This window comes from Excalfactoria chinensis, chromosome 1 (genome assembly GCF_039878825.1).
Source record: "Excalfactoria chinensis isolate bCotChi1 chromosome 1, bCotChi1.hap2, whole genome shotgun sequence".
Classification (NCBI taxonomy): domain Eukaryota; kingdom Metazoa; phylum Chordata; class Aves; order Galliformes; family Phasianidae; genus Excalfactoria; species Excalfactoria chinensis.
Genome location: NC_092825.1, coordinates 60,844,076 through 60,863,509, shown reverse-complemented (window position 1 = coordinate 60,863,509; position 19,434 = coordinate 60,844,076). Strand labels below are relative to the sequence as shown.

General features: G+C 36.9%; 1 protein-coding gene across 1 annotated transcript in view; it reads right to left on the bottom strand.

Annotated features, from left to right (window-relative positions):
- PIK3C2G (phosphatidylinositol-4-phosphate 3-kinase catalytic subunit type 2 gamma) overlaps positions 1-19,434 on the bottom strand; it is a 188,359-nt gene that overhangs the window by 158,134 nt on the left and 10,791 nt on the right. Inside the window, exons 4-7 of the mRNA XM_072351379.1 lie at positions 17,641-17,752; positions 11,140-11,242; positions 5,680-5,750; positions 795-858 (exon numbers count right to left, since the gene is read on the bottom strand). Coding sequence (XP_072207480.1) covers positions 795-858; positions 5,680-5,750; positions 11,140-11,242; positions 17,641-17,752 — 350 coding nt within the window. The remainder of the gene's footprint in view (positions 1-794; positions 859-5,679; positions 5,751-11,139; positions 11,243-17,640; positions 17,753-19,434) is intronic.

Genomic DNA, 19,434 nt, shown 5'->3' with positions numbered 1-19,434 from the left:
TTCTGCAATATTTAGTGGTCAGAATTCTTTTAAATACAAGTTTGGTGTGTAAATCAAATACAAGTGACATTTCTGAAACAAAATAATATTATTTTTTACCATACTTAAAAAAAAAATCCATATCTCAGCATAATAAGTTAAAACTTATTTCTTTCCAGTCTAAACTCTCAAAATCCAGTTGGCATGACAATCTGAAACTCAGATCAAGGAAGTATTTCATTTCTTCTAAGTTACAATTCAAATATGAAATTGTCCTTAAGGTTTAAATTTTGCTTGAAATACTATAGCTAATATTTCCTTCAAGGATATAATATTCAATTGGCAGCCCACAATACTCTTAAAAAAGCTCTTGTGGGTTTTTATGCCTAAGCCTATCTCTGCAAGTGATCTCAAGCAATATATACATATTTATCTCTCAAGGATGCAGACAGTTGCCTGCCTGGGAGTCTGCAAAATCAAGGACAAATATTGCAGATATACAGTGTATTATACCCGTACTAATTTCAAATATTATACTGCCAACCCAAATTATACTCATTCCATTTCCAGATTCCTTGACCCTTAGAAACACTCACCTGTGATATTTTAGATTGTAACACTTCCTTAATCTCAATTCAAGTTTTCTTAAGAGAATTTATATTCTTCTGAAGTCAGGTTGAATAGCCTTAATTAAAAATCCTCTTTAATTGCATTTGAGGCAGATTAATAGTTAGATACCTTTAACAAAGAAGCTAATGCTTTTTTTTTTTTTTTTTTTTTTTTTTTTTTTGGTATAACAGACTGAGAACAAATACCTCATTTTGCAAAAGATGTTCCACTTGACCTCTGTATTTCCTAAGAGCTGCAACAAGATTCTGTCTGGAAATTAGAAAAAAGAAAATAACACAAAATTAATAGCAATTGGATAAAGAGATATTTTTTTCCACCCTCCATATTCTATAAAGCAAGAATAGTTTAACTGACAGTGATTTTTTGTTGCAACAGAATAAGTGTTTAAGTAGATGTCAAGTAGTCTTGAGCCTGGTTCTCTGTGGTTCTTTGGTGGCCATTTGCGAGGGCATAAATGTAAAAGTTCTCCTTTACTAAGACGGTATATGTTTCATAGTGAAAGAACTCTCAGAGTGATTTGCTAATTAAGTGTCTATGTAACTCCAAATTCCATTTATTTCTACAAGGTTAAGCATGTGCTTAAATGTTACCTTGAACAACAAACTTAATTAAATGCTATTATGCCTTGTTTCTCAATCACTTCAAACTGTAAAGCTTCAGAGTATCATGGCAAAACATCTGCAAAGCACCTGGTGAAGCCCTATGTTTCCAAAGCCTACGCTGAGTAACAAGTATCAAAATGTGTATTATAAAAAAGGCATGATAGTTACAGAATTGGTTAAACTTTATTTGCTTACAGTTCTAAAGTTTACATGCTCATAATGTTTCACCAGCTGCATTTTCCATACTATTACTACATCTGTGAATTTAGTAGTGGATCTTTAAAATGATGTCTATGGGATTGTCATGGCTGAAGTTACTGCACCCAGGAACGCATCTTCCTTTTCCCTTGACAGCTACCACCAACTCTTCTTCTGTAGGGTGTGTTCTTCTGAAAATGGTAGGGAAACCTTAATTCACACCTCCACACCCTGCCTCACCTACTCATTAGAAATAAACACTTTATTGCCTCAATGATACATGTGTAGTAATTTAAGTACAGGCATGTTTACACAGGAATGTAGAAACTTTGATTTTTTTTTCTTTCTTTATCATTTATTTGCATTGAGGTGCCACTTGTTCTCTGATATTTTCCTTCCTCTTTTAATTCCAGCTGTTCTTATGTATGAGTATTCTCTCTCATCATAACATTTAGAGAGAATTTCCCACCTTTTGTAGACTGGTGTCTGAAAGTCATGAAAGTATATTGATTGCTTCAGAGCAAACAGATTATAGTTTGTAGAGTAATTCTGCATGTACTTATGCATCTAAGTTGGTCAAACTGAGCTATGAGAGACTAGAATTGTAACTATGACCCAAAGTATAGGTTGCATGCTATGTTGTTTGAGTTTCATCATATATTGTAATGCCAGAGGAGGAAAGGTGAGGAAATTCTACTGAAATCATCACACAGAGTACAAAAATTTCAGGTAGGCCTCCTCTGCACAAAAAGCAGAGTACATTTTCCTGTAGATGCCTCCTGTTCACCTCCTCCTGCAGATGGTTTTGCCTTTGCAGCTTTTCATTTGCAATCTACACTAGTCTTATCTAGCCAAGCAGTTTGTGCATTGAGAAGCTGCCTGGCAATTCCTCCTGTAATCCTGTTAAATCATATCTAATACAAGTTGTTGCTTTGCTTTGACCAAGTCTCCAGGCATAATATCATTTTTATAGCATTATCCAGCTCGGAACTAGTTCTGGATATATAAACTTGCCCTATAATCTTGGTGTACACACTTAAGCATGTTTATTAGTGTGCTTGTCTTAAAAATTAAAAAATAAAAATAAATTTTAAAAAGGCATATTTTCCATTAGTCTATTCTACTCTAAAGAATTTTCTACATAAAGCAAAGATAATTTTACATAACAAATAAATGAATAAATACATCCAACAACATGCAACAGTGACCAAAACATCTCTACTGATACTATCTTCATCCTACTGGATAACTAATTATACTCATGTATTCATACTTAAACATCTTTGACAGCTGTGCTTTAATGTGGAAATGTTAATCAATCAATAAACATTCATTATTTCAAGATAATATACTACAATAGTTTTGAAAAGAAAAGGTAAAAGAAAAAGAAGTAGAATACCCTCAGAGAGACAGGGTTGGATTCTGGCTGGGCTATATGTGAGGCATAAGACAGTAGTATTTAGCATATATTTACTGAATACATCTTTTAGCTTCTTGGCAGCAGCATCTAATGTGAAATGGAACCGGGTTTCCTATCCAAAAGGCAATTTCTAACCATTCTGGCTAACTGAGCTTTCCTAAATGTATGCACCAGTCTAACCACCATGTTATAGTTACTGGCACTTGAATGCCAGTGCTTATGGGCCAAATTCAGCTTTGGGCCAGTGGACTGCAGTTTGGTTAATGCACTCACAGTTTAGTTAAGTCATGTAGGTGCTGCTGGTTTTATATGTTTACATTTACCTGTGAGAGCAGATCTGGTAATTTTGAAAGTAAGGTTTCAGTTTGTTCTTTTTACATGGCCTCAAAGCAGTTCAAACAATTTTTCTTCTCTGCACCTTGGGAGGAACAGCTCCATGCACCAATATATGCTGGAAGCTGACTGATCAGAAAGCAGCTTTGCAGAAAAAGGCCTAGAGGGTCCTCATAGACAGCATGCTGAACATGAGCCAACAACGTACCCTTGTTGCAAAAAGTGACTAAATGTGTCTTGGGCAGCATTAGGAAAAGTATTGCCAGCATCTTGTGGAAGGTGACCCTTCTCCTCTGCTCAGCACTGGCAAGTTGCAAGTCCAGTTCTGCACACTCCAGTAAGAGAGAGGTGGATACTGGACAGATTCCAATAGAGGACCTCAAAGATGTTCAAGAGATTGTAACAGCTCTCATGTGAATAAAGACTGAGAGAGCTGGGACTGTTTAACCTAGAGCACAGAAGGATGAGAGAAGACTTAATGAATTTAAACACATTGGGAAGGTACAAAGAAGACAGAGCTAGGCTCCAGAAGTGTCCAGTGAGAAGACAAAAAGCAAAGGGCACAAACTGCAAAAAAGGTGTACCATCTAAACACAAAGAAACTCTTTTTCATTGTGAAGGTGAAAGAGCACTGACACAGATTGTCTGGGAAGGCTGTGAAGACTCCATTCTTAAAGATATGTCTGAACTGTGTCCAGACATCAGTTAATTAGAATCAGTACTAAGAAGTGCCTACTCCTGCCTGTACTTTAACTTCATGTTTATATATTCTTATATTGGAAGGTATAGTAAATGATCCTTTCCTATGCAAATTCTCTGTGCTACTCAATGTCATATATTTCACATCTATAAAATACCCCTTTTATTATTATAAAATAATAAAATAGGGTGAAGAACATTGTATCTTATTTGTTTCTTTACATTAAAGGCATTTCATACCTCTAAGTATCCTTGCTGCCCTTTTCTCCACTTTTTCACATTCTATTACTACTATTCTTCTATTTGAAATAGAAGAATCAGAACTGCCAAAAGTATTCAAGATAAATTGATACTGTGGCATAATGTTGTTCCTTTTTTTGTTTGTTTGTTTGTTTTGTTTGTTTCAATTCTTTCAGTAACAATTCCCATCACCTGTTTTATCTTATTTACAACTGCTGTGCACCAAACTGATATTATGAACTGTTAACTATAACCCCAAGAACTCATTCCAGGTGGTAAAATTCAGCTAAAAGCCTATGACTTCTGTAAATTTAAGACTGTTTTCTTCCCATCTACATTTATCATCTCAAAATTTCATCTGCCATTTTATCACACACAATTCAGTACTGTAAAATCCTTCTACAATTCACCACGAGCAACTTCTGTGCACATTATGGTCAGCAAACTTTTGTCACTTAGCTATTACCTCTTTTTTTCTCATGTAAATAAGAAATGCAGTCAACGGTACTGGGTCTGACTGCAGATCTTTCTGGATCATCGCTGTTGGAAAATATTTTCTCTCAACCATCAACAATCCATAGGACAAGCAGAAAAGAAATCTAACATAGCTCATGCTTCCACTTTTTCAATATTTACTGAACTCGTGTTTGAAGACACTATTTATTGCCCATGCTATCAGTTATTCCTTGTTCTACGGCATCAGAGGAAATCTTGTGAAGCATAGTTGTTTTGCAGCTCAACATCTTTTATTACACACCCTCTCTGAAGACGTTCTTTGTAATGAAAAAGGTCACATAATTTACATGACAAGAAATAAAACAGTGGATAAGCAGTGCATATATAGACTTTATAATTAGTTTGATTTCCATATAGCAACAGAACAGAATGGAAATTTGAGCCATGCTTCTAGCAAACCAGATGGGTATTCAGTAAGTACCAAACATTCTCCTTGGACAACCCACAGCTGGGTTTCTCCTTCATCTGCTAAATGACAGCTGTGGCATCTAATTTCCTTGATGAAGTATTTCATGGCATATTGATGAAAAATATTACCAAAACAAATTTCTAGGTGTTTGAAGCAGAATATAATGAAAGCTGAATGAGGAATCTATCTCAGCGCTTGTCCATGGCAGGTTAGATTTAGAGTCAGATGTACTTTGAGTACAAAGTTAAATTTTTTTTATAGCTAGAATGAACAAAAGAAATACAATGAAATATCACTGAACGGTGAAACCACAGGGATAATGAAAATAAATTTATTATTTTTACAGTGTTTACTCTAAAATTCCTCTCTGTCAATCTCTGGAAAGTTTGAGAAAATGAAAACTCCACTAAAACCCTCAACATGAAAGGGGGAGGATGGGGAAAAATTTTGTAGATCTATATACAAACATTGATTTTTCTTAAGCAATCAGTAATGTCTGGAAAGAAAATTCTGAAAACACATAATCAACTTGCTTTCTCATTGGTATCATTCCTATGCTCAGAAGGTCTTGGATTTGCCCTCTGGGGTCAGGAGCCTCACTACCAATACATATAGTTATAAACAGAATTAATATTAAATGCCAGTTTTCTTACCGAGTCAGTCTCCAAGCACAAGTATATTCTAACAGCTCATTCACACTGAACTGGTTTTGGTCATCCTCGTGCTGTGACAGAGAAGCACATAGTGAGATACAGAATTATGATAGGATGAATGTACATTGGACAAATTTTCTTGGTATTTTCCAAACTCAACAAACTCTTTTAGGAATCCTTTCCTTTCAAGATGTGTTGGTCTTTTGGGAGATTTAATGTGGTAGCTTGGTCATATTACACTGGCTTACACTATACAGCAGACCAAGCCATACTGTCACACTAGTTCCTTATACGTATATATAAATTAAGACTGTATTCAGGCCTCAATAAACCTTGCCTCTGCATACTTACAGATAGCAGAAAGCATTATTTTGCAACCATGTTATATAAAAGTAATGCAGCAGAAATTAGTTTACACTGACTACCTCCATTTCTGCTGAGAGAACAGAATGGAGAACATCTGTTCTATCCTTTGCAACCTCTCTGAAGAGACTTCTCTCACTGAAGGGTCACAGAGCTGATTATAGGACTAAAGCATCTCAAGAGAAGAGAGGCAGAGCTGGGACTCTCTTCAGACTGGAGCAGAGAAAGCTCAGGAGAGACCTTATCAATGTGTACAAACATCTGGTGGGAGGAAATAAAGGCAAGAAAGACAGACTTCTCAGTAGTGTTTGCTAGCAGAAGAAGAGAAACAGGACACAAAGCACATAAAAGGCCATCTTAACACAGGTAAAAGACTATTGCAAGAGTGGTCAGGGTCTGGAAGAGGTTGCCTTGAAAGGTTATGGAGTAGGTCGGAATATCCGATGAGATATTCAGAACCTGACTAGGTACAGTTCACAGGTGCTAGCTCGGAATTCTTCTTGAGCAAGGGGACTGGACTATATCATCCCAAGGGACCCCTGCAGTGTAGAACAGTCCATAGACTCCTATTGGTGAAAATCTTAATGCAAATTAATTTACACTAATTCTCCTTTAGATTGCTAGGTAGATGTTTACTAAAAGTACCAAGGCTGGAGATACAGATCAAGCCTGAGAAACAGCAGATTTCCTCCTTGCTCTCCTACAGTAGGAAGGCTGAAGGACAGGGAGGGCTGAACTTGGAAACATGACATACAGTGAAGAAGTGAGCCCTGAAGCTTAGAGAAAATTAGATATATGACTGATATAAGCCCAGAAGCTTTAGGGGATCTGATGCTCTACTGTAAATGACGAGTAATGTGAATTATTTAGTATCTAAGTATCTAATATATGGAAAGGCTGTCAAAGTATGAATATGCTTTTGTGACATTAAACTACATTACTAGAGATTTCTATAAAGTAACCTATTCCAAAGATCAAAATTCTCCAGTATTCTACAGATAACAGGTCAAATCCTCTTCAAGAATAAACACATTAAAACAGTAGCTGCACATACACATAATAACAAGATGGAACGGAAAACTCTACTGCATCTAAAATGTCCCAAAGTGTACATCTTTAAAAAGGCCCATATAATTTCCCCATATTTTTATATCTCTGGGATAATAGAATATTTTTCATAAACTGTCTCTAAAACAGTGACTTTCAAATACATTTTACAACCATTAAAGATGCAAGCTCCAGAGTACAGCAGCAACAAAACTGAATTTGTGAGCTCAGTGTAGACTACCTCAGGTTCTTCAGTTTGCTGTGGCTAGACCGGGTCTCAGTACATCCAAAAATATCTATGAGGTTGGGTCCAGAGCAAAAATAAATACTGCTGCTTCTGCCTGGACCTAACAGACCTGCTAGTGCCCCTGCCTGCAAGCAGGATCTCTCCTTTCCATTGCAAGTGCTCTCACAGGCATGCCCTGGAGCTGGAGGAAAAATTCAGGTCTATAACTTATGCCAGCTCAAGAGCTGGTCATGCTCTTCGCTATTATTAGTACCCTGAAGTATCTGTATGGCCTGAAGCTTTCACAGCCATGTCAGATATCATAAAGGAGTGATCAATAATTCACTTGAACAGATCTTAAAATGTCACGCTTCCTGGTTAAAACCTATTGTAAGTTATTAATTACAGTTCCACAAATCCTTTGTGACAGTACGTTTTTTTTTTCTGATGGCCAGAACACTGTTAATTTGTCTTCCAAGTTTGTTGCTTGTCTGAAACAATTCTTGACAGACTGTTTTTGTTTATTTGTTCATAATCATGTAATTCTAAGTCTCTGTGAAACGTGAAATGTCAGAAGCTGCTCTGTCTCAGCTCCTGGCCACCACAATGCAATGCTGTATATTAAACCTCATTTTTAGACCCGTCAAACTGAAACAGAGATGAAGGAGGCTTTGAGTTTGCTAATAGGACATGGAGATTTTTGCCGTAACACAGTATCAGTGGATATTTAAACACAAGAAAATGGTTCCATTCTATTTAAGGTACTACACTGTCCCACTAAAATGACATAGACGTGTAAATAAAGGGAAAAATAAGACACACCTTATGATGGACCACTGACTTCATTGTCCTTAGAGTGTTCACACATCTCATTATTGTTGGTAAAACATTTACACTAGTAACACTGATAAATGTATATTAAAAAATGTGGGGAAAAAAAATAAATAAATCTATAAGGTGCAGAATTTCCCACTCTTGTGAAGAGATGCTCTTTGTCTCTCTATATGGAATAAGTGCTTCAATATATTTCTATAATATAAAGGTAACTTATGCTTTCTGTAAAAGTTCTGCTTGGAATTGTGCAGGAATCTGGCATTTTGGTGTCTTAAATGAGTTTTGTTTAAGAGCATTAAGGCTGTAAATCTCATGACTGAAAAGCAAACAAACAAATTCAAGTTAAAGGTCATGCACTAGCTCAAAAGTCTGTGATTCCAAGTAAAGCTTCAGGCCAAATTTCTTGCTTGCAACTGCTCAGTTCAAAGCAATTTCCTCTTTATGAATATATCATAACATAGAAAGTTAGCTACCCACAGAATGAAAGGAGGCAAATTCACCTTAACAAGTACTTTTTTTTTTTTTTTTTTTTTTTTTTTTTTTGGCTAAATTCACAGAAGAATTGCAAAGTTACTGGCCAAAGACTGTAAACACTTGATTTAAAGAAAATAAAAAATAAAAAAAAAATTAGTTACACATTACTTACAGCCACCCGATCATATTGGGTTTTAAGAATAATAGTGAAATAATTATTTCCATATAAAGATAGAAAATTTAAACTATGCACCCAGATTTTCACAATGTAAAGTGTTACTTAATAAGTTCTGCAGTGGTGTTGGTGTAGAGTTTTGATTCCCTAGCACACAAGTTAAGATTTTAATCCTCGGTACAGAACCCTGTACATACATACCATCAGGTTCCAAAGCAAATAATTTTGAGAATCTGTACTAACAGCAGATCCACACACAGCAAAAAAAGGCTTTTTTTTTTTTTTTTTTTTTTTTTTTTTTAACTTCAAAACAGAACATCTTTTAAAGAATCAATCACTGGTTTGTTAGTCTGAAAAAGAGTTTGCTGGCAAGTTGTTTGCAGCCTCCCCTTTTAAGTGCACTTACGTTAAAAATACCTTTAGTGCATACTGTATGCATGTAAGTAGCAAAATGTCTTTGTATCAGACTTCTAATTTGTATCACTTTCATTCTCACACAGAAAATACTGGAGACTAGCAGCTACTCATTCAAAGGGTCTATAATGCCTTACTCCATTTCACAGAGATGCTGACCTAAAAGAGGTAAATAATCTTTCTGCCACTACATAGACTTAGATGTGTATGTAATTATACTTAATCACCATCACCCCATTCTTCTCAAGGTCAGATTTCTTTGGCAGCATTACATGGAAAAAATAATTTTTCCCACCTCTTAATATAGGGTGTATTGTTACAAATCTAACACCAAGAAAGGACCATAACTTCTGTTTAAGTTAACTACCCAGTTAATGCAGACAATAGAAATTACAGTGATTCAGCAAGAGTTAAATGACAATAAGGTATTACAGACAGCTTTCCTAGAAAAAACTCATTCCAAAGGTAAACAGATGTGTTATTTTTACTGCTGTAATAGGAGGACAGGCTGAAAAAGGACACGCGAGATGGATACCACCTCACTCCCTTCCAAGGGCATATGTAAACATCAACTAACTTACTCTAGTATGAGAACAATCCACTGATCTGAATCATTTTTGAAGAAATGACCTGGGGATGAAAACACCTGTATTTCCTAACATTACTTTCTTTGGGGCTAATGCTCTACCAGGAAGAATCAATGGCCTTTCCAAATGTTCCTCTGGTGGCGCAGTGGTATAAGTTGCTGCTTGCAACACCAGAGGCCCGGGGTTCGAATCCCCCCTGTGGCGTAAGTGGCAGAAATGCTGCTCTGCTACACAGAGGGCTCGAATCCCGGGAGTTGGACTCGATGATCTCTAAGGTCCCTTCCAACTCGCACGACACTGTGATACTGTGATAAACAATAGTGCCAATAATTCAAGCTTTACAGATTAGCACTAGATTATTCTGAGATCATTTATGGAATAACAGGTGTCAAGTAGAAGAAGAAAAAATATGTATATTTGGCTTCACAATAGTCCTTTCTAAATGTTTCACATAACATATATGAAGTTGATGTTTATCTAGGTGACATTTACCAAGGTAAAAGGAAGTCCCTTTTCTTTTTGGTCACCTAATTCTTATTTTGACAGACCTAGGATGACAGCACACCTATCTGAAGCAGGTAACTGGACACATCTGTGAAGAGTCAACACTGTCAGTGAAAACTGTCCAGAATATCAAAGTTTCTGCTGTACTGCAAACTTTGCATTAGAGGTGATTCAAGACAGTCCACTGGGAATAAAATTCACATTTATTAGCATAAATTAGTGTCATTAAAGTTCAGCAATCTGTTTCAAAGGCTACTTAATCTCAAATAACCTGAATACGAATCTCCCTGAATTTAAACTGAAAAAAATGATGCTTTCTCTAAGGGCATATGCATGTGTACAAACACACACACACTCTAAGGCACTTCACACAGGCACAAACACAGACTGTGATTCCAGCTTTCATCAGCCTACTTTGGTTTTCAGTGATAGTGACCAGAATCCATATTCAATTGATTTCAAACAATACTTAGAGTTTGTCCCTTGTTATATTTCAAAACATAGAAAGACCAATACAAAATAATGTGTCCTTAACAAACTGAAATCATTAGCATCATTAAAGTCTAATAAAAATGTTTTTTTCTAAAAAGATTGCCTTTAATCCTTTTCAGCTGTGTGTTCTCTACAGTGACATATTAGATGTAAACACAGGAGCAAAGTAGAGAGATTTCCCTGTATGTTTCAAACAGAGTTCGGCAATAAAATATGTATAAACAGGAAAGCAAATAATCACTTCAATTATTACTGCAGGTTGCTACATGAAAGGATTGGTGGAACTCTGTTCCTTCAAGCATGCTGAAAGAAAGAGGATGAAAAAAAGCAGAAAGCAGACTTACCATTCGAGCCAAACTTTGCTTCAAATTTGTAGTGGTGTGTAGACGAAGATGAATATCAGTTGTTGCCTTGCGAAGACTCTCGTGGCTGCCCAAACAATGATTACTGCAGTTTGGGGAGAAAAACAAATGGTTATCTCTGCCTATCATTTCTATTATTTTCCTATCTCTCATTCTCCTAAAAGAACAGGTGGAATTCTCAGTGCAAAGCAGATTGAATGACATAAAATCAGTGCCTGGTGTCTACATCTGTGCAAACTGATGGAGTTCGGTTCTGGCTTACTCTCTTGTGAAACAGCTTATGAATAATTGCTTGGTTGTATCTTCAACCATTAATTTCTATTTAAAAAAAAAAACAAACAACAAATAAAACAACAACAACAAATAAAACAACGATATAACAGAAAGAAATATTAAACAAACTGCATTGTACTCCCAAACTTTGAGACTATGAATGTATTCTTCAATCCCAAATTAGTGCAGCTGTACAAAGTATCTTGGTTATACATGCACCACTGTAGAATGACTTGCAGTGTTTGAAACCCAAGCTGAAAATCAAATGTTAACTATAGGCTTAGAAATCACATACATTATGATAGGTGGCCCCTGATTCTCAAAGAAATCTAAGATCTAGCCCTTTGCAGCTAACATAAAGACAGTAAAAGAAGCTGCAAGTCAATTTTCTGTCTCCTCAAATCATATGTCAGCTAAAGTCAGACAAAGACATCTACTCACTCCGACGGAGTGGTTAGGCAGTAGTTCCTACAGAATAGTCTGCCGTTCAGGCACACTTTAATTGGTAGGTAAGTTCTTTTTTCTTATTTGCTTCTTCATTGCAGCTTCTAGTCCACTTACAACTTAGAAGTTGCCAAGATAACACAGCTTTAGTTTATTGCTATCAAAATGATTTGGAATGAAAATAATTCTAGAACCTCCCTTCCTTTCCTTATTTTAATCAGATGGAATAATGCAAAAATAAAAATAAAAATATAAATATAAATAAAAATAGAAAATTCAGAGCTAAATGAACAATATTTTTACATTAAAAAAAAAAAATGTTTAGGATTAGTGTCTAGGAAAAGTGACAGTGATTTTTGCAAAGGCAAATTAATCGACAAAACAAGCTAATATGCATCAGTTACAACTCAAGTGTGTGTTCAATTAGTTTCATGCTGCTTCTTTTAAGGCTCCAGACAGAAGAGTGTCAAAAGGAATACCCTGTATTTATATAGATTTACATAATGGCAAGTTGTTTCAGGACTCCCTGGGCCATGAAGGAAAAAAAAACTGTTTGCTTTCTATTCTTTTTGAGTATCATGGAGAACTCAGATTTCAAATGTATAAGGTGTTTCTTTCTATCTATAAAGGACTTCTAATAGAATGTCTAAATAAAAACAGCTTAATTTTCTTTCAAAAAAAAAACAAAAAAAACAACAAAAAAAACAAAACAACAACAACAACAAAAAAAAACAAAAACAAAAACAAAAAAAAAAAAACAGCCCTGGCTCTTTAAATAGACCACAGAAAGAATGGTGTAAGGGAGAGACAACAGCAGAATTCTCCAGCAGAAATGAATGAATAAACATAAATAATTGCGCTGCACATAATTGCCACTCTGTACAATGACAAGAAATCCATGTATCTTGCAAACGTTGGCTCATGGCTTGGAAGAAGTGCTGCTTGAATGTCAACCAGTTATCTTGGGTTCTCTTAGCTTCCAATGCTCTAACCCATAGCATACATCCAAGTAGGTCCCTGAAGAAGTCAAAGCTGGCTCTCAAGAAGTCCAGGGTTGAAATGTCTACTTATCATCTTGTTTCTTCTGTGTAAGATCCTGAACTCCACTATCTCATAGTTGCTGCATCCAAGGCTGCTCCCCCTCTTCACAGTCCTTACCATTCCTTCCTTTTACCCCAACATTATTTCTGTTCTTTCCATTCTGCCCTGCCTTCTGTCTCAGGGTAGGAATAACAACAAGAAGATTATAGACAAACATGCTTGTGTGTCCTCACTCACTTTCCCCCTGATTCCTCCAGCATGTTGATTCCCCTTGTAATGCCAGCTTTAAGCCAAGCCAATGCTAAAAATTGGAATAGCTATACAAATTGACACAAACAGAACATTCCTCTGTCATTATAAGTTTGTACCACAGGCATAGAAAAACTTTGATCAGTATTGTTATTCCACTTCATCATGCTTGCAGGCAAAATAACTACACTTTCACAGTGGTTTGTGTTAGCTCTGCTGTGTCAGGAAGATACTGTACATCAACAAATCCTTTACTGACACAGCAATTCTGCCTGAAACACTGTAGTCAGATGCACCAGCCTCACAGCTGATTTTATGACTGAATTGTACTTGCATAAATGCAAACAGAAATTTTTTATAGATATTGTGACACAGCAGACTAGACAAAATGAATTTATCTCTGTAAAACAAAATGGAAACTTGTCTTAGATAAATAGTGAGCTACTACCAAAAAGAGGTGCAGTTTTGTCATGGACTGACAGACTATCTTCTAGCTTTAGGCCTGGACTCTTGTGGATCTATTATTCTGTCTGTACTAAAAAGAAAAGCGTAACAGCCATTTTTTGAGGCTAGTCTCATTGTAAGTAACCAGTCTGCAGTGCTCTGAGCTCTGTAAAGAATATACAAAACATTGCTATATTATTACCAGTTTTCCCACTATTTTTGCTGAATTATTTTGTAGAGAATACAGCTTTGATGAAAACTCCATGACAAAAGACATAGTGAAAGATAGTCTTTCTCTTTAAGTGACAAGGAAATGAACAGGTCAAAGTGACTTGCTCATGGTCCCACAATATATTTAAAACAGAGAAAGGGAAAATCCCTTGCCCTTTTAATTCTTTTAACACTAGATGATGTTGCCTCTCCTCATCAATGTTCTCTGATGTGCTACAAGCTCCTAGCCCTAATGCAGTTCCACCAGCATCAGACTTCTTTTTTAATACTCAGTTGAGCAGCATCTCTGAATAAGACAATCCACAGCAGCAAGAGAAAATGATATTTATTTTTTATAAAGAATATATCCATCCAAAAGGTGCTTTCTTGTAATGATCCCAATCTGCCTGAATATAACTACAGCCAGCCTATAATTAAGATCTTAAACTTAACTTTGAGTGGAAACCAATTCTTATTTAGGACTCAGTTCTCAGAGAATATAATTAGCGAGGCAAAAAAATGTCATCAGTAAGGTCACAGGCAAGCATGCAAGTATAAATGATAAGCATTAGTTGTTTCTGTTCCAAACTCCTGCTCACTATGTTGGATGAACTGCAAAGCAATAAAGCAACTGTGAATTTTACAGCATGGTAGAGTGTAGATGTTTTTAAAAATACATAGGAAAAAAGATATTTTATAAAATCTGATACCTTCAGAAATAAAGTAAAAAGATATATGTTTATAAATAAAGCTTAGAACCATTTCTGTAATCACAGCCCATTGCTGGGTCTGCATTGCAGCTACCTCTTTATTAAGAACAGCCAGATCGGTAAACAAGAGTCCAAAATTCTTATATACAGTCACATGCACTGTTCGATTAGGCACCTCAGGATGCTCTGAGCTTCTTGCAGCTCTAAAAGCAAAAATAGTCTAAATGGAAGATTGATTCATTGCTGTCACATGACAAGGGCTTTTTCTGACTTGCTGCTGGCACTGAGTTATTTGACACTAGCTGCTTAATCACAATATAATTTACTTTTATTTAACATCTTTCATAAAGGGCACTGCAAAATTATTTTTAGGGGCATACATTCTAAATTAAAGAGAGATGGGAAACTAAAGATTTAGAAGTAGATGTAGAAGATTTGGGACAGGGAATAACAAAGAAAAGATTTTCAGAAATACCAAATTTGGCCCTCCAAGAAATAAAGATAAAGAACAGAACAAGTGTAAGGGAGTGGAGACCTCAGACTCAGGTGGGAAACACAGAGACAGAAGTCAGAACTAAGCTATGGATGCAAATAGTGGTAAAAATTGATGAGAAAGATTTTTACTCCTCTTTTATTCCAAGGGCAAAGTTCTGCCTCCAGATGCATTTACAGTGAATGTGTGAAAAAAATGAGTGTGAGAAATCAGTTGGGGAAGTTATTAACATTCACCTTACAGTGACAAAAGGGACAGGGAAAGAAAGCTTGTGGGTTGAGGCAAGGCTAGGATTACTGATCAGTAAATATATATATATACTTTTTAAAAAAGCAGAAACTGATGAGATTCCAAATCAGAGTTTCACATACTGCTCTATTAGTTATTGTCTTAACTGCAACCCACACACAAGTTCCTGACTTTTTAAAATTTGACTATTTGAAATCCCTTGTGAATTAGACTGGATGTGCATTCTAGGCCGTCTCCATAGTAAAGGAATAATGGATCATAACATTTTGATTTGTTAACTGTAACTGTAACCAGCACATGAGTATCTGTTCCCCATCCTACTGAAAGCTAAATGGATTCTGGAAGTAATCAAGTCTTTCAGGTGTTTCTGCAGGTGGCATGACGGGGTGTTCATTAATACAGTCCAATATAACAGCAAATAAAAACTTTTGACAGATTACATAATGTCATCCAGCTCACTAAATCACTCTGGTCTAAGAATAATTCATCCTGTCATTATTTTGGCTTCAGTTTATTTTTTTTTTCAAGATTACAATAAAGCAGGAGCAGCAAAGTATTAATTCCCTATGCTATCTCATAATTTTGGGAATTTCTATTGGAATTCATCCCTAATGATTTCCATATACTCTGCTAGGGAAGAATTCTGCACCAGTACACCAAATTGCTCTGTTAGCAACATAGTGTGGAAAGCAATTTGCTCTAACAGATAGCCCAGGCATAAGAAAAAAAATAACCCCGAGGGATCTCCACAGGGTGTTAAGCTACCTGAGGGATGATTTTGGTCTAGGGTTTCAAATTTCAGATTCTGGGGAGGCAGAAGAAAGGAAGCTGAATATACAGAGCAGAGTAGAATTACAAGCTGCTGAGGCCAGAAGTGCCGTCCAGTCCTGCCTGCATGACAGTGAAGGAGCAAAGGAAAAAAAGATGAGAACATTATTGACCGTGTTTTGCTGCTAATGAGACGTGCATAGGTTCTGCAAGTGCAGGAATTTAAACAGCCCACAATTGATGAGTTCTGCCCAACAGTGAAAATAAAACTAGAACATACTGTACACTGTACTGAAACACATTTTCAACACAAAGGCTCATTGTTTTCATTTTCTTTGGCAATTAATATGAAGTGAGAAGAGACTCATGTAAAAAAAACCAACACACCAAAACAAAACAATAAAAAACACACCAAAACCCAGCAGCCCAGGCCTTCTTATGTAATGAAGAGATCTATGTATGGCCTGATTCCTTGCTCAGTGGTTATAACATTGCAGCATTTCAGGACATGCTCTGCTATCCCAGTTCCTGCTCTGCGGAGATTTGAGCAAGTAAAGAGTGGGCTCAGGAATATTAATTACTCTGTTTTCAGTTCTGAACTATAACTGGCCAGAAACACTAGATCTGCTTACCTGTGTAAGCGCAAAGTGTACAAACTCGCTATGTTGCACTGTGTGATATTTAATTGCTCTGACAACTACATTGCTTTTATTACTCAAGCTGGCTTGCTCTGGGCTAGTTCAAGTAATCTTTATACCAAGAACAAGATTGCTTCTAAAATATTCCCTTTATATTGCAAAAATATACTATATTATCTAGCACTTCATGTCCCCAGCAGATGAGCTGTGATTCTTGCAGTACTAGCTTAACATGTTACCACACAGAATTGCCAGCTTCTCCCCTTCTGCTAAAAGTCACCATCCCTGTAGCACAGCTGACAGCAAGAGCCTGCACTTTAGTTACTTAAAACACAAAATCTGCTCACTTTTGTGATAACTGTATTTAAGCTGTCAGAGAGCAAGAAACAACTAGCTGAGTCCAGCAGTATTTCGAGCCTCTGCGAAAGTGTACTTGAATGATTATGAATCAAAGCAGTTACTTTCTGACTTGTAGTCTACAAACAGAAAGATCTGTTTGTATGAATGCTTTTCTTCACTTTGCAGAAGTGCTGTCTTCATTTGCCCCACTGGATACAGAGAAATGTCCTGCTAAGCAGATGCGTTTAATACTGTTTGTCAACTTTTCCCCTTTGACAAGCATACTTCCTCATGCTTCTCTGAGACATCAGTAATAAGAGGCATCCTTGCATTACAGACAAGAAAAACAAAAAAGACAAAGGAATGATACAAAATATTCAGGGCTTGAAAAAGCTTCTGTAGGAGCCAGGATTTAAATCCTTGCACTGAACCACACAATCATCTCTGTAGAACATAATAGAAGTACAGTGTGATCCAGGAGTTTAAGCAACTCTACATGTTCAGAACATAATATTCTTAACTTTCCCTATGTCTTTGTTTACATAGCATGTAAGCAGAGCGTGTTCCATGCCTGGTTTATATTATGCAATTCATAATCAATACAACCTCTTAATTAGATACTTACTTTTGTAAGACTTCATCAGAGCCACAAACACTTAGAAAACATTCTTCATGGACTGGATATTGATTTGTGCAGCGGAGGATCTCCACAATTAAGTCATGAGTGATACATCCAGCTGTAAATAAAGATAGCAAGAAAAATTTATTGTAGCTTGCTAGAGAATTTCAGGCTGCATTCTTAAGTAAATGAGAATTTCTTTCTAATTGGTTACTACTGCTGCAGACGTTTCATCAAGAGGAATTAGAACAAGCCACATCTGATTTTATTTATTTTGCTTTAAATAGTCCACATCTAACAGAATCTACATCCATTTACAGGAAACTGTCTGATTTCTAGGTAGCTGGAATGAAGTGCTGAGTTACTTCCCACCCCTTCCCCCTAACAGAGAACACCCCCTCTCCCCCCCCCCCCCCCCCAAAAAAAAAAAAAAAAAAAGAAAAAAGAAAAGTAAGTGGTGAATAGTTAAACTTTTAAATCGGTAAATATTGAGCCATTTTGCTAATGAGTAACCAAGTACATTTCCCATGCATTAATATGGCCTGATGCAAAAGTTGAGATTTTGTTGCAATGAGGCTCCAGAACTTTTCTTGTCATTGTTTCTGCATTTTATAAGTCATAATCAAGGAGTAAACTAGTAAAAGCCACAAGAACTGATCAATAATTGCAAGCAGTAATCTGGTAGGCAAATTTCATGTCTCATAGGTTTGCTCTTCATAGACATGTGGTGTGTATTCCACCAGCACTGATGCTTCAAACTGGAGACACTTCTCTTTAGCAGAAACCACTTCTGACTTCAGAGAAAAGTTTTTGTATCGAGGTAGTTTCACAATGCAAGATAAAGTCTAAACGTCTTCCACAATTCCAAGGCAATCTCACTCTGCAACTGAAACTTGGAACATTTAGTTGAAGGAGTGGGAGCTCAAGTGTTTTTTTTTTCTTCAGGGGAAGTGAGGGACACAGAGCAGGCCTGGAAAGTACAAGCAATGAATAAATGGCTCAGAGGCTGTTGTCAAACCAGAAACTGGGTTCTTTGACTGTGGGGCAGTTTACTCAGCCCCTGGCCTGCTGTCTGTTTATGGAACCTACCCATCTCAAAGGGGGCAATGAATCCTAGTGTTCCTGGTTAACTGGATAGGTCCCAGAGGACTGAAGGCTTGCCAATGTGACTCCCACCTACAAGAAGGGCCATAAGGAGGATCTGGAGGAACTACAGGCCTGTCAACCTGACCTCGGCACCAGAGAAAGTTATGGAACAAATCATCTTAGGTGAGATCACACAGTATGTGTGTGGCATCCAAGGGATCAGGCCCAGCCAGCATGGGTTCATAAAAGGCAGGTCGTGTTTGACCAACCTCATTTCCTTCTACAGCTGGGTGACCAGACTGGTAGATGAGGGAAAGGCAGTTGATGCTGTCTACCTAGACTTCAGCAAAGCCTTTGCACTGTCTCTCACACTATTCTCCTGGGGAAACTGGCTGCCCATGGCCTGGACACATATACCCTCCTTTTCATAAGGAACTGCGTAGAGAACCATGCCCAGCAGGTAGTGGCTAATGGAGTTAAATCCAGCTGGGAACCCATTACAAGTGGTGTCCCCCAGGGGTTGGTACTGGGACCGATCTTGTTTAATATCTTGATTGATGACCTAGATGAGGGGATTGAGTGTACCTTTGGTAAGTTTGCAGATGACACCAATTCTGGAGGTAGTGTCAATTTGCCTGAGGGTAGGCTCCCTTCCAAGAGATCTGGATAGGATGGATTTCTGGGCTGCGGTGAATGGGATGAGGTTCAACAAGG